Source organism: Aulonocara sp. 'chitande type north' Nkhata Bay, linkage group LG18 (genome assembly GCF_057382095.1).
Source record: "Aulonocara sp. 'chitande type north' Nkhata Bay isolate Kocher_YH1m ecotype deep benthic linkage group LG18, A_spYH_male_GT1.1, whole genome shotgun sequence".
In the NCBI taxonomy this organism is placed as follows: Eukaryota; Metazoa; Chordata; class Actinopteri; order Cichliformes; family Cichlidae; genus Aulonocara; species Aulonocara sp. 'chitande type north' Nkhata Bay.
The window spans coordinates 7201122-7215286 of record NC_141361.1 but is presented as its reverse complement, the minus strand read 5'-3'; the positions used below and the strand labels follow the sequence as shown (position 1 = coordinate 7215286).

The 14165-nt window shown below is 40.4% G+C and overlaps 1 protein-coding gene across 1 annotated transcript in view; it reads right to left on the bottom strand.

Moving 5' to 3' along the window:
• LOC147307892 (receptor-type tyrosine-protein phosphatase N2-like) overlaps positions 1-14165 on the bottom strand; it is a 216082-nt gene that overhangs the window by 43889 nt on the left and 158028 nt on the right. Inside the window, exons 13-14 of the mRNA XM_086270826.1 lie at positions 11163-11375; positions 1050-1247 (exon numbers count right to left, since the gene is read on the bottom strand). Of these exons, the coding sequence (XP_086126952.1) occupies positions 1050-1247; positions 11163-11375 (411 nt within the window). The remainder of the gene's footprint in view (positions 1-1049; positions 1248-11162; positions 11376-14165) is intronic.

Here is a 14165-nt window from a genome sequence, read left to right as displayed (position 1 = left end):
GTGACTGTGTGTGTGTGTGTGAGAGAGGGGAAATTATCAGTACGGAATATAAAATTAAGTAGTTTGTAGTAGTTTGAGTTTAAAAGACTGGTTAAAATGGTAAACCAAGTGGGAGGCAAGATGATAAAAATGGAAGATAAAAAACATCCTATTAATAGAATAATTAGAACAGAACAGAAATTTACTCTAAATATTATTTTGTAAACTCCTTCTCGGGGAAATTAACCTACTTTGATAATCCAACTGAATCCGACTGAAGTTTTCATTGTTTTCTCTGAACGATCAATATTAGACATCTTATTTGGGCCACTGACGTCATTTTCACTTGGCACAGGAGCTGCAGTGTTGGTTCCTAGAATTAATTGAATTGAACATTTTGACGATAGCCTAACATAAGGTTATTATTTTAAGAGCAACTTACAGAAATAAGTTGCAACAATCTCATTTTGTTCGTTATTTTGATGCATTTTTCATTCACATTCGTAGAAACACGAACACCAAAAAGCACAACACAGGCTCTGCTGGATGAAAAGCTAAACCACTCGAGATGTGGGCACATTTAGTTTAACCAAGGGATCCATTGCCTAGTGTTATTCTTCTCTATTTTCTTTTCTTTTTAAAATAAACTGATTTCATCAGCTCTGGGTGTGTAATATAGGGTGCACGTGTGTTGGTGTTATAAAGAAAGGTACTCTATTTAAAATAAAGATAAATTATGAACTTTACAGAAAACAAAACAAAAAAATCAGTTACACTAATGTATTTTTTTTCTTTACTAATAAGGATTAGGAATACTATAACAAATTGAGGTAACTACAATTTCTATTTCTAAAAATGATAGCTCTATTACCCAGCAGTGCCAATTAGTTAAAAACTGTAGTGGACTAAAGTTTGTTCGTCATTTGACAATTTCATTCAGATCCAGTATTTTTATTTTCACATGAAATATGTTTGCAGGGCTGTTAGTGGTGAAAAAGTGAGCTGCTTTCGACATATTTCACATTGTATTGTGTGATGATTACATCAAAACTGCTCAGCTGGAAACTCACCAGGATCATGTGACCGGTTGAGATGTCCATATTTGAGTGGGCGGGCTCTTCGCTCCAGGAGGAAATGCTGCTCCGTGCCGAGGGGCTGACGGCTTGACCGCCATCGCTGAACTGAGAAGAGACGCTGTTGATCCTGGAGGAGATGGGCTCCGGACGCTCGGCTGGGGGCTTGACTGCCATGCGCTGCCGACACAGCTCCTACGGGAAGGAAGGCGCTACAGATTAGTCACTGCCGTCACGTAGGTGGGGCCTAGTAGTATTTTACTCATGCATGACTTACGACACTTGGCTGACAAATTTGTTTGAAATATCTTAACACTACTGATATAATTAGAACTAACAGCAGATAATGTTGCCTTGCTGTAGCATGCTACCTTCAAAGGGAAGTGAATAAATACACCTGACAGTTTGTAAACGGTAAAATAAAAACCCCACTAAAACATGGAGACAGACTGAGAGCTTGCTTTTGCTGCAGTTGCATCTGATGAGGTTGTTTCTCTTTGATGAACAGTAATGGTGGTAGCTGAGTTTAATGTTTTCGTATGCTGCTGTGTTGCAGTTGTGGTCACTATTATTATCAGAATCTTAGCAAGCTTTTGAACCGACCTTTATTTGACACATGTCAAATAAAGTTGTGGCTGGTTAACACTCATTGGTTTCTTCATAATTGCTGCCCAGGGACTAATTATTAGAGCAACAGCTAATAGTACAGTACACACCATGGTTGGTTTTTAAAATAACTGAACAGTAAAATCAACTAAGCAAGTGAAGAATTAATCACTCTGATCTTATTTCAAAGAGGTTTATTTATTATGTGACAGAGACAGCTACTGATTAATCTCTGGCTCCTGTCTCCCTCCCTTCACCCTCAACCGGCCAGGGCAGATGGCCCCGCCCCTCCCTGAGCCTGGTTCTGCTGGAGATTTCTTCCTGTTAAAGGGTTTTTTTTTCCTTCTCACTGTTGCCATAGTGCTTGCTCATAGAGGCTTGTCTGATTGTTGGGGTTTCCCTGTATTATGTTAGGGTCTTTCCCATACAATATTAAGCATCTTGAGGTGACCATTGTTGTCATTTGGTGTTATAAAAATAACACTGGAATGAACTGAATTTAGCATGTTAACAAGTTAGCACTGGCTGGTACCCTTTTGTACCATGTCTGTCTTCCTCATTTCAGAGGAAAAATTAACCCTGGCGAAATAGTGTATCACTTCTTCTGTAAAGTGATTGATTGTGATGGAAAAAACAGACAGCTGAAGAATAACACAGTACATCCCAGAAAGGCTGAAGCTCTTGGCAAGCAACAACTGTAGCACAAAATGGATATGATGGAGAAATGGACTAACGTCAGCACTGCCTAAAACTAGAGTAGCTGCAAAACACCAGCTACCCCATATACATAGGTAATTCACATTTAAAAAGCAGTGTTTTAGGTCACATGGCCATCACTTGAAGTCAGTCATAAGTTCTCAGAATCAAAGTTGACAGTCCAAACTTTTGCCAGGGGAACAATGAAGCTTATTTAATGACTTGAGGGTTCTGTACATATGAGTGTAACATTCCTGAGCTCATTAAGAACCGTTAGTTTCATCGTGTTAATTAGCATTTCCTTCCAAAAAAATCCTGCCTTCTTTATAATGTGTATTTGTGAGTGTTCTTATTATTTGTCTTTTTGTCCTCTAAAATCTAAAAGGCTTAAAATCATAAAAATGAAAAAGGGCCACTGTGGGCATAATGAGTGAATGTGAGTAAAGAGTGGATTCAAGCAACAGAAAATGGGATTTGCTATTAAAATTGGGCTTAGTGTATTCTGACCTTCATAAACAACTTTCAGTGACAACTTGTGTAGTCATGCTCCTGTAAATCACAAGTTAGTAAAAAACCAAACAAAACACACGAAAAAACAGCAAACTCACAACAAAAAGAATAAAACTAAAAGACATTTTGAGCAAAACTGAAATCCTTCCGACTGGCTGTAAACACCTGGGCAGGAATGGTGAAAGAACCAGACACTGCTGAATGCTGGCCAGCTTCCAGGATGTTGGTGGAAAAACAGCATGCATGCTCAGCAAGCTTCCCCTGAATACATAAAAAAAAAAAACTTTATAAAAAGGTTTTGGCAAACTATGCCGCTCAGTTTCTTAGCAGCAAGTACAATATCTTCATACGCCTGAGCAAACTGTCATTTTCTGGATACGTGACCACAATGAAATATTGACACCACATCGAACTTTCAGTCTGCGTCTTCTCTACACAACTCCCAGCAGGACCTTTAGTGAGCTGTAAGGAATGACTGTGCCACTTGATACAAGAGGAAGGAAAAACACACAGTTTTTGATAATCCAGAACAAAGATGTGCAGAACTAAAACCCTCATGTTACAGTTAAAACTATCTGTGACCTTATCTGACATGTTTAAATGCTACTGATTATTTTGTGGCATATAATGTTTCGATCTAATTTCCTCAGTTTTGTTTTGAACATACATCAAAAAACTATCAACGCAGCACTTCATGTGTGGATGTAAAGAAACTCAAAGACAAAAGTTTAAGACTGTGAAGCTAAAGATTTAAAGATGTTGCTATACGGTAAAATAGCATTGTGGTATTCTGCGATAACCATCACGTGTAACACAATTGGCTGTTTTTTGAAATATCTTTAAAGGTGAACTTTTTCATTTTTTCAAATGGCATTTAAGTTAGCAATATTGAGAATGATGAAGGTGGTTGCCTTTTCTACTCTTTCAATAAATTTTATAAAATAAGATTATATTTTGATTTCTCAGAATGGGCAACATTTTTTAAAAAAATCGTAGTGTTTTTGGAGGGCATATTCCTTTAAAAAAGAGAAAGATACATGTGCTAATTTAGTGTTCAACCCTTTATTTGACTGGGTTTTTAGGCCAAGCAGAGGGGTATACTCGACATTAAAATAGCGTGCACTGTTTTAATGCGTTTACAGTGTTGGATGACTTGTTTTACTGAAAAATGATGAGAAACAGTCTTTAGAGTACATTTTCCTTGGTTTTAGCGTTGTGTCAGAAGTGTTTTCCAATCAGCAACATGCTTAAACTCTGCTGTGCTTTTTCTCATTTTCTGTAACATGTATCCTGTTTCAGAGATGGACTCTACCAAAGATTGAAATAAGGTCAACATGTGTGGAAGTACACCCTGTTATTAAAAGCTCACCCTTCAGAAAGCTCTTCTCTGATTTCTAAGGACATATCCTTAATAAAGTTATTTCAGGAACACAACTCTGTCTGGTCTGCCCACCTGCTCATTCTTTGGGATGGGCGGCCAATCAGAAGAAAATTGGCTAAAAAAGACAGTAATCTCTTGATTTAAATAGTGGGCTTCAGAGAAATAAGGATTGTATAAGATAGTCTCAGTATTGAGAAATTTAGACCCAGCCATGCAAAAAAGGCTGTGTAGCTCACCTGCCACAGGTGTAACATTTGCCTGGCTCATGAGATGGTTCAACACACAACAGGTTATATTCAAATAAATCTCTTTCAAATTGAATGCAGCTTGGAGACGGGCCTTGGGGGAATCTTTGTTTCTGTTTGCCCAATTGGCTGATTTGGTTGTGGGTGTATAATTGCTTTGTTTTTATTGTCTTCCTGTCTCATACCCAACCTCTTTGAATGCTGTAACTAGAATCTTTCCTTAAGTCAGACAACCTGTTAGTCTAACAATAGCTGAAGTTTTGCTGTCATTTTGAACCTGCCGAGGTTTATAGGTAGTACAGAAATAAGCCTTCTGCATTGGAAATTAAGCAGGCTTTCAAATAAACCCGGTTAATAAAATCTAAATAATAAATAAATAAAATCATCTAATAATTGAGTAAATTTGTAAAGGAACAGTTACCTGGCACATCCTTTGCTTTGTACTATTTTAAGCCATACATCACCTGCACGAGCCTACAAGGACAGTGACTACAACAGGAGACCTGGACCAAAACTCTGTGGGTATCTGTGTTTCTTAATGAGAGAGACGCAGATGATTAACTGACCCCGTGTTTGATTGACGGTGGAGGTAATGTGAGCAGGCCTTCATTAGTCCGTATCTGATCTGTCTGATGTTCTCGTAGGTCGGCACGCTGACAATGATCTATGGGCTCGGACACAGTCTCATAAATGTGTGCAGATTATTAAAGTGCTTCGATGCCTGGCCCGGGGATTCTGACGGCGCTGCGGGCGGTGGTGGGGAAACATAAACACGCTTGGATTTAAAAGAAGTGCGTACTAGAAGCTGTTAGAGGAAGCACTGACCTACAGTTAAGTAAAGTCTCAAGTGCTGCTTTTATTTTTAGACTTGCAGTGTCAGTGCTTTGCAGCAGCCTTGTTTTTAGCACGTTTTAAGTTTAGTATGTAAGTATTTAGCATCTAAGTTTGTTGTTTTTAAGTTGAAGGCAGCTTTTGGGTTAGGGTTTAAAACTATTTTGAGTGGTCCTGATGACATTTTATATATTAAATAATTAAATTGTCAATAAAAAAAGATCAACAGCCCTTTCACATGTCATTATTAAAACTAGTCACAATAAGGGCATCCCAGCGTCAGTTATCATTACTTATCATTACATAAGCATAACTGACGTTGGCATCCATTCCCATGTGGATTTTTACTTTCCAGTGTATGTAGAAATATTTCTCAGGGTTCCTGAGTCAATGGAGAACACTGAGAAGTAATTCTGGAGAGTTTTACAGTATTACTCTTATTTATTCAAATGTTTGATTTATGGATGGAGGCTAAGTGGATTTATCAGATTTAGCCGTGTGTCTCTGGTTACAGATCTGCAGTGCTGTTAGTTCAGGGTTGTAAATCATCTTATCTCGTAATAACACCACTTTAATCGATATTCTGTATCAAATGATTAATGTATTAAATAGTTAGCTGTGTGATAACTGCATTATTGTATGATGAGGTGTCCCATTACGACCTTGAATGACCCTGTTGGAGATGTTTTTGGCATGACTAACTTTCCTGATGTGTTCTGAGTAGTTGGAGGTATAGACCACACTAAAGGCTGCACGTCCCTTTATGAATGATGCTCACTAGTGTTAAGGACAGGATATATTTTATTGTTTTAACATTTAAATGCGAAAAAGTAAAATGGCCTGTATTTGTATGGCACTTTACTAGTCCCTAAGGACCCCAAAGCGCTTTACACAACCAGTCACCCACACATTCACACACTGGTGATGGCAAGCTACATTGTAGCCACAGCCACCCTGGGGCAAGGCTGCCAAACACTGGCGCCACCGGGCCATCTGACCACCACCAGTAGGCAACGGGTGAAGTGTCTTGCCCAAGGACACAACGACTGTCCAAGCTGGGGCTCGAACCGGCAACCTTCCGATTAAGGCGAACTCCCAACTCTTGAGCCACGATCGCCCCGCGAAGTATTGAGAAAGAGACACAGACTGTTGTCACAGCTCACACAGGGGGTTTTATGGCACCACACAAACTACCCAATGTCAAATCTTTAATAAAAGACCAAAATAGGCCCCATAAATATCCTTCTGGCTGCTAACTACACCAGTTTGCCCGATTTCCTGTTTTTGCTACATCCTCTGAGCTCCATTTTTTGTGTTCAATCCGCTCAATCACACCGAATTGTGGGCGTTTTGTCACACATGATCAACAGCATTCATACCAGAACAACTGCACACGGTGAACTTTGCAGCTGCAGCAAATTTTTTTATGATGTAATTAAAACTGCCTCAAAATGGCTTCCCTCCGAGAGCCAATTAGAGCTTAAAAAAAAAAAAATAAAATAAAATAATGTGAAGGAAGAATATAACTCGGGACAGGTTTAGAGTGTGAACAGTGCAGATTTACAGTGCCAACACCTCCCCCATCCCGGAGCAGTGTCCATACAAACACGAGTATCTTTTTCTTTCTTTCTTTCTTTCTGTCTTTCTTTTCTTTTTTCTTTTTCTATTGATTTTAACTATACACACTTCATCACTTTAATGACTTTGGTTTATCATCAGCATGCCAGTCTGATGCGTATTTTCCAGCTTTGACTAAACTGACAGAAACACCAAACAACACATGCTAATGCCTTTGGCACTAATATCACTCAAAGCCTACTAAAGAGTGGTTGGCGTTCCCTCTCTTTCTTCTTTGATTCAAAATCGTGACCACTCACGAGTGAACAGCCTTCCACCTTCAACTTTTTGCTTGTTTACGAGCATGTACGCTAAGTGCACTGAATGCAAAGCAGCCATGCTGTACGGTCGTGCATTACTTGGGACTCTGTAACAGTTGGGTTCCACTGAGTCTTTTACTAAAGACATTACATCTTGTTTCTGCTCAGTGGCACTGAATCCATGCAGTCTATTAGATGCTTTTAAGCGAAACCCCTATTGTTAGTGTATTCAAGGTCATCCAAAAGCCCAGTGCTGTGCCAAACAGCAGATATTGTAATGCAGCAAATGAAAAAATTATCTTTCCAGGAAATCCATACTGGCTTTTGCTGCCTTCTCGATTAATTTATAATGAAAGTATAACTCATGAATGAAATGCTTTTTGGCAAATCTAAGGTTTGGAGTCATCTAGATCAACTACTGCATTAGATCTGACAATAAATAAGGGTGGATATACAGTATATGTTCAGCATGATGGAGTACCAATCTCTAAAGAGCTTTAAGTCTTTTTAAATTGATTTTAAGACACAATCCATTCGATCAAAAGAAAGGTCTGTCTGGGAGGGAAGGAATCATTATTAAAATTGATGTCAGCATTTAAAAGCAATCTGAAAAAGTTTTTTTTTAAATCTTTTTTAATTATTAGAATGTTAGCATAGCATAGTTGCTATATGAAACTAAGAAACTCGCAGGTAAAAAGACACAGATTCACAAGAAGTCAAAAATAGAGTGCATACTAAATTTGCTCCTGACACAGGCCTTTTTTATCCAAGCCACTAAATAAGAAAGAAGAAAATCAAAGAGCATGATGTGGAAAAGATGCACATGTGCCACATCAACTCTTCCCATATGAATAAAGGTTAAAGAAAAACCCCAACAACCCCCTCTCATGGGCGTCATGCCAGGGAATCCACTTGGTGCCACATGACCATCTCGAATCATACATCAGCCCCGGGGCAGCACAGGGCGTGTAAGTGCTGGGAGGCACGTGCCACCCGAAGCACCCCCTTTTCAGAAAAGCTTGCTAATAGGGACGAAGGTTGGCTTTTGGGGTGTGCCAGCAGAGCCTGTCAGGCTCACAGGGGTACCTCTGTTTACATGCCCCTCTGACCAAATCAAATTCAGGGGCCTTCACCCAAGTGCCCTTCCTCTGTGCTTAAGCAAACTAGCAAATAAAAGGGGCAACCTAACCGAATCTGTGTTAAGGAAAAGGGATTTAAGGAGTAAAGTAAATTATAATTAAAATATACATAGAACGGATACTTTAAAAAAAAGCTTCAGGAACAGAGCAAAGAAGAAAAGAACAGAAGGGATACAGAGAAAACAGAGGTGTAGGACAGAACGAGAGTTATTGTTTGCTTGTTTAATCTAAACTGAGATGAACTGGAAGTGCATTTTGCACATATTCATTAGCGATGTTAAGATCTTATGATGTTAATGAAAGTCCTTGAAATTGAATTGAGAAAGAGAGAGATTGTGAAAGTGGAGTAAGGCAGGCTGAGGGACGCCAAAAAAGAAAAGCTAAAAAAAACCCCCTCATCAGTAACAAGTCTATATTTTTTTCTTTCTTAAAAAACATGCAAATATGTTCATTAGTTATCAAAGCATTTCTCGTGTTTCAAGAAAATTCCTGGTGTGGGTGATGATATCTTTAAAAATGATAATGCTTCAAGATGATATCTCTTGATTTGTGAAAAAAACATCCATGCAAAAAGTTGAGCCTCGCCGCAATCTAGTGCAATGATCTCACGCTGCGGAGCGGATAGTTTCCTCTCTGCTTTGAGGGGGGAAAAAAGACTTTTAGTAGCAGATAAAAGTTCGAATCAGATGTAAAGATAAACTGACAACGACGTTGCAGACTCCCATGTTGGCAGCAGAGTAATCCAGGGACTGACTGACTGACAAGCATCATCCACCATCTCCCCGCCCAGTGCTCTGACACGCTGCACACAGTCCTCTGTCGACGCTTGTCAATCAACATCTCCTTTGTTGGTGTCGGCCAATCCCACGTTGCCGTTACACCGTAACTGCTTGACTGACGCGCTGGGAGCCGGGGAGCTGAGAGCCAAAGGTGGAGGGGATTCAGAGGGAGGTGGTGGTGTGGTGACGTGATTGGAAGGCGGTGTGTGTGTGCGTGTGTAAGGATGTGAAGCGAGGCCTCAAACAAACGCGCCCAGGGCAAGAGTCATTAATATGCAGCGGTTGGTTAGAGTGTGCATGCATACACACAGCACGCATGTGTTTGTGCATATTTGTGTCTATTTGACAGCCAGCATGAAGGAGCTGCAGTAGTAAGGCCGTCAGGCAGCCTGCCGCTTCCTGTCTGCTTTAATTGCATGTAGCCCTGGAGACTGTGCGCGCACACACACACACACACACACACACACACAGACAGACTCCAGCCCAGGGAAGCCCTCTACACAGCAGCGCTGACAAAGAGACGAGGTTTACACGGCTAAGATGGGAGCTGAACACTGAGGTCTTTCACTGAGGATGACGGCGGCTCACTGTCGAGACTCGATAAAGACGACAGAGGAAAGAGAATCAACTAGAAGAGCTTTGGGAGTGCGAGCAAAGCAAGACTGAAACCTCCCAAGAATGAGCAACAAAGGTTTTTGTAAGCGCTTAATCAGATAAATAAAGCGGAAACACAGCCTTACGTGTGAATTTTAATTAGCATTTTTCAATTAGAAGCTTAAAGTGACTCTCGGAGTTAAGTAACCGAGAAGATAAGTTTTTCACTCTGAGGAAAAACAAATATTTTATGTAGACTGAGATCAACCTATCACTGGCCAGGGCACTCGTGCAAAACAGATTTTTAATTTTAATGAAATTTTTAGCGGCATGAATGTTGAATCGTCTTTTAGAAACCTCTCTCGCTAACCAGTAAGGGATGCTTCTCTCTTACTGGTAAGCAATATCTCTATTTGCAAAAAGCAACATTGTGAATCTGTAAGTCAGCAGTGATGAGGTAAACCTTTGACGCAGTCCCACAGTCTATTTCAGGAGGTAAAAATCCCTGAAGAGGAGCATAAAATGTAAGCACTTAGGGGCCAAGCTGGGCTCATTATAAAATCAATGCTCACAGGACTACTCTCATTTAAAAACATGGTGGGGAAAAGGTCAGAGAGAGCGAGAAAGAGAGACGGAAAAATCTCAATCTAATTCTTTGCTCAAAAAGCCACTTAATATTGGATTCTGTAAATTAAATTTCACACTTGGCTATTCCGGCCAAAGGATAATTACCGCAAGCAGAGGAGGGAATGGAAATAACTCGAGGTGGAAAACCTGTTGGATTGGTGATATTACTTCATGTCTCAGACAACAAATTATAGCAGGAGACAATCAGCGATCACCACACACCATTAACGTAGTTAAAACATGTCGACACGAGAGTGAAGGCGACGCTGAAAGAAGAGAATCACAGAGTCTGTCTCCTTTAAATCACAAAATCAGCCCCGGAGACTAAAGCAGGGATTTTCAAGCCATTTAAAAAAAATTTCAATTTTTAATTACATAGGGAAAAATAATAGTGCATTTTGGCGTGTTTTTTAAATAATCTAAAAAAGATGAGTCCTAAAAAAATATATAATTTGTGACCAAATCTTACTGTGGATTATTTATGTCGTGTGAGATTTACTGTAAACAGTACAGGTAATACAAAACTGTAAAAACAAAACAGTGCACCTCAATAATAAACACGTATCGCGTTGTTCTGTTTTGCTTTAATAGAAAACTGCTGCCATCAGTTGCAAGATGACGATTACAAGAAGCAAAAATATGGTTGTAATAAAAGGCTCTCTCATTATGAAGGTCCACAAAACTTCCACTTCTTAATGTTATGCACACACAGGAGAACTCCTGTTTATGCATCTTTCACGTGTTATAAACACAACACATTTTTCTAATATAAATATATATGTATAATGTGAATGTGTGCACAGATGGCACAGTAACAACTCCTACCTGGTAGGTGGCGGTAGCATCGCTGCTTGTATCTGTTCCCAAATTGGTGAGCTTTTCTTTGATCTTGTGGTGGGAACGGTGCCGGAGGCAGTAGACCACGGTGGAGGCCAGCAGGACTCCAACGATACACAGGATTGACACGACGGTGAGAATGAGGAACTTGGTTGACTCTGTCTGGCTGTACTTGGTGGGGATCTGGTTGATCTGGCTTCCCTGTGGGCCACAAAAGAACAGATGAATTGGTTAATAAATTGCGTCTATTACTATTTTTATCTGCGGTGAGTGGTTCTCTTTGCAGCTCAATGGGTAGAGCGTGGTGCTGCCAATGTCAAGATAAGGGTTTTGATTCATCCACCCTGCTAAAAATGACTGCGGTCGTGATGGAAGCAGGTGCTTTTGGGAAGAAAAAAAACCCGCAGGGGTGTGAAGCTGTGTACCTAAGAGTGTGCATGCTTTCAGGTGATTTTACTGATCAGTCAGACAAGAGGAACTAATCTGCAAAATCATCTGGCAGAGTGTTTGATTGGAACAACCCTGCAGGCTCTCAGAGCTTCATGGCACATGGTCTGATACTCCTGGATTAAAGCAGCCACCAAAGAGGCCAAAACCCCCCCAAAACAAGTCACACTGGAATCCTTCGATTGACAAGATAATATAAGCGCGAATTATTTTTGCTACTAATCAGGGTTCCAAAATAATGCTTGTCTTTGCATGGGTAGATGAAAGTGTAAATCACACGGTTCTTTTCTTTCCTTTTTTGGAAACGCATAAACATGCATATCACTGCGCTCGATGAAAAGTATAATCACAAGCGTTTGTTCCACCATCTGTGCCCAGGAGTGCATAGAATGCATAAACTCCTGTTTAGTAAAGCATTCTGGATGTCTCTAGACAGCTCAACACCCCGCTTGCTATATTGGAGGAATTTTCTACCACCATGCTCAGAGGCAACAGACGTTCTGCTGTCTTGAGCAAGTGCCTCGCCAATTCCGACCTCAGCTGCAATTTAATCCAGCGTGAGAGAACCAGATCCTTCAGCAAACAACTAGAGATTAAAGATTTCTTTTCAACCAGTCAGCTGCTTAAGATAACACAATGGACACATACTGTATGATAAAAGTCTCTGTCTGAACTGCTTCACGAATGTGCAATCATTTGAGAGCGGAGAAGTAAGTCTTATTGAGCTGTTCATTATGAGCTGCAGCTCCGACTGCTGCTTGCTGTTCATTTTCAGACACCAGCGAGCTCCAGATAATGGGCCTGTTGCATTTTACCTGACTACTACTAGTTAACAATAGGCAACATAATTCCCCGTTATTACGCACAGCATAATGATCTTGCCAACAAAGAGCGAGGCAAGAACCAAAAGAGTAGAGCTACAAATTGCATAGCCAATGACAGGCCTGTAATTCCTCTTGACAAAGAATTATCAAAAGAAATCAATCGCAAAAACAGCTTTTCTTGACTTGTTCCTTATTTGGAACCATTTTTTCCCCATATCTTTGTCGCACAAAAGAGATTACCACTCATTTACGGGTACAAAAAATTCAAACGCTTGATGGTCCCAAGCACATAACTATGCTTATCGCTGCACTCATCATTAGTTTGTCCTAGCTGTAATTTTATGTTGCATATTAAGCTTGTTTAAAATTACTTTTGTATTCTGACAGAGAAAAATAATGATTTCAAAAAGAAAAAAAACAAAGGTTTTCTCAACCCTGGAGAAAGGCAGCTTGAGGGTGAAAAAAAAGGGAGGGGGCGGAAAAAAAAAATCCCTGTCCCTCAGTGGTAGAGGTCACGGAGATTAGGCGAGGTGTGGCGTGGTGAGTTAATGGAAAGGAGGCTTTGAAAGCAGCAGGGAGAAAAGGGGCAGTCCTGTCGGATCCCTCCTGCCTGCCTGTCAGCACAGAGAAGCCCTGAAACCCTGGGAGGTGGGAAAAGGACCGCTCTACCCTGTTAAAGATTGTTCTGGAATTCTTGTGAGGTTTCGGGGAGTGACCCCCACCCCACCGCCATCATCACTCGATAATGCACCCTCCCTTCATCGTTCCCCCCCACCCCGTGATTTCATTCATTGCTGCTGCTGCATTCAGCACCTAATAAAGAGTGCCCGCAAAAACACACACAATGGGGGACAACAGTTGTCCGATGCTTTGTGGGGTGTCCAATTTGCTTGGGGAGTTCTGAGCCATACTGTAAAAGCTGGTCGCATAGTAATGTGACGGCCCTGAAAAAAAAACAAAAAAAACAGCGGCTGTCTCCGAGTAAGGCTCTGAATTAAAGAAGAAAATATATATATATATGTATGAGAAGTAAAAATTGTGATTCAGCTTTGAAGTACAGGGCACATTAAAGATTTATCTGCAAACTCAACTTACTATAGAGCCTGTTCATGAATCAGTAATGTAGGGAGTCTGTTTATATTACATTTATATGGCTGCTTGTCCTAATGTTGCATTACACATCTGCACGAGCAGACGCAATTGATTGTGGTTGGCTTGTGTATTTTTAATGTTTCTCCTCATTAATGCGCTTTTAATGTAAAAGATCGCGGCAAAAAATATCAGCCGTTAAGAAAGCATCATAAACAAAAGTAGCTGAGCAGTAGCCTGTATGCGTTGTGGGCTCGGCAAGCCCATTAATAATGCATTATTGCTGATTCCACATGCTTCCACTGCAATCATCTTTTGCAAAATGTATTTTTTTTTAAACCCGCGGATCAAATAACTTCATTTGTCATTTTACTCCCCGAGTCATCTCATTGTTTTGTCAAATTAAGTTTCATGGAGAGGGATTGCATCTTGCTTGGCTAGTAATGGCCCATAATTCAAGGCCCTAACTGTAACAGCTCAGTCATCTTTCACGGGACAGATGCCGGCGTTTCCAAAGCACACTCCCCACTCCGTACACACACACAGGCAGAGACGCACGCACTGATCCCACCTCCTCCCTCGGCCTCTTTATCATGGCTGCCTAGCATGTCTGTCTATTGATTCAAACAAA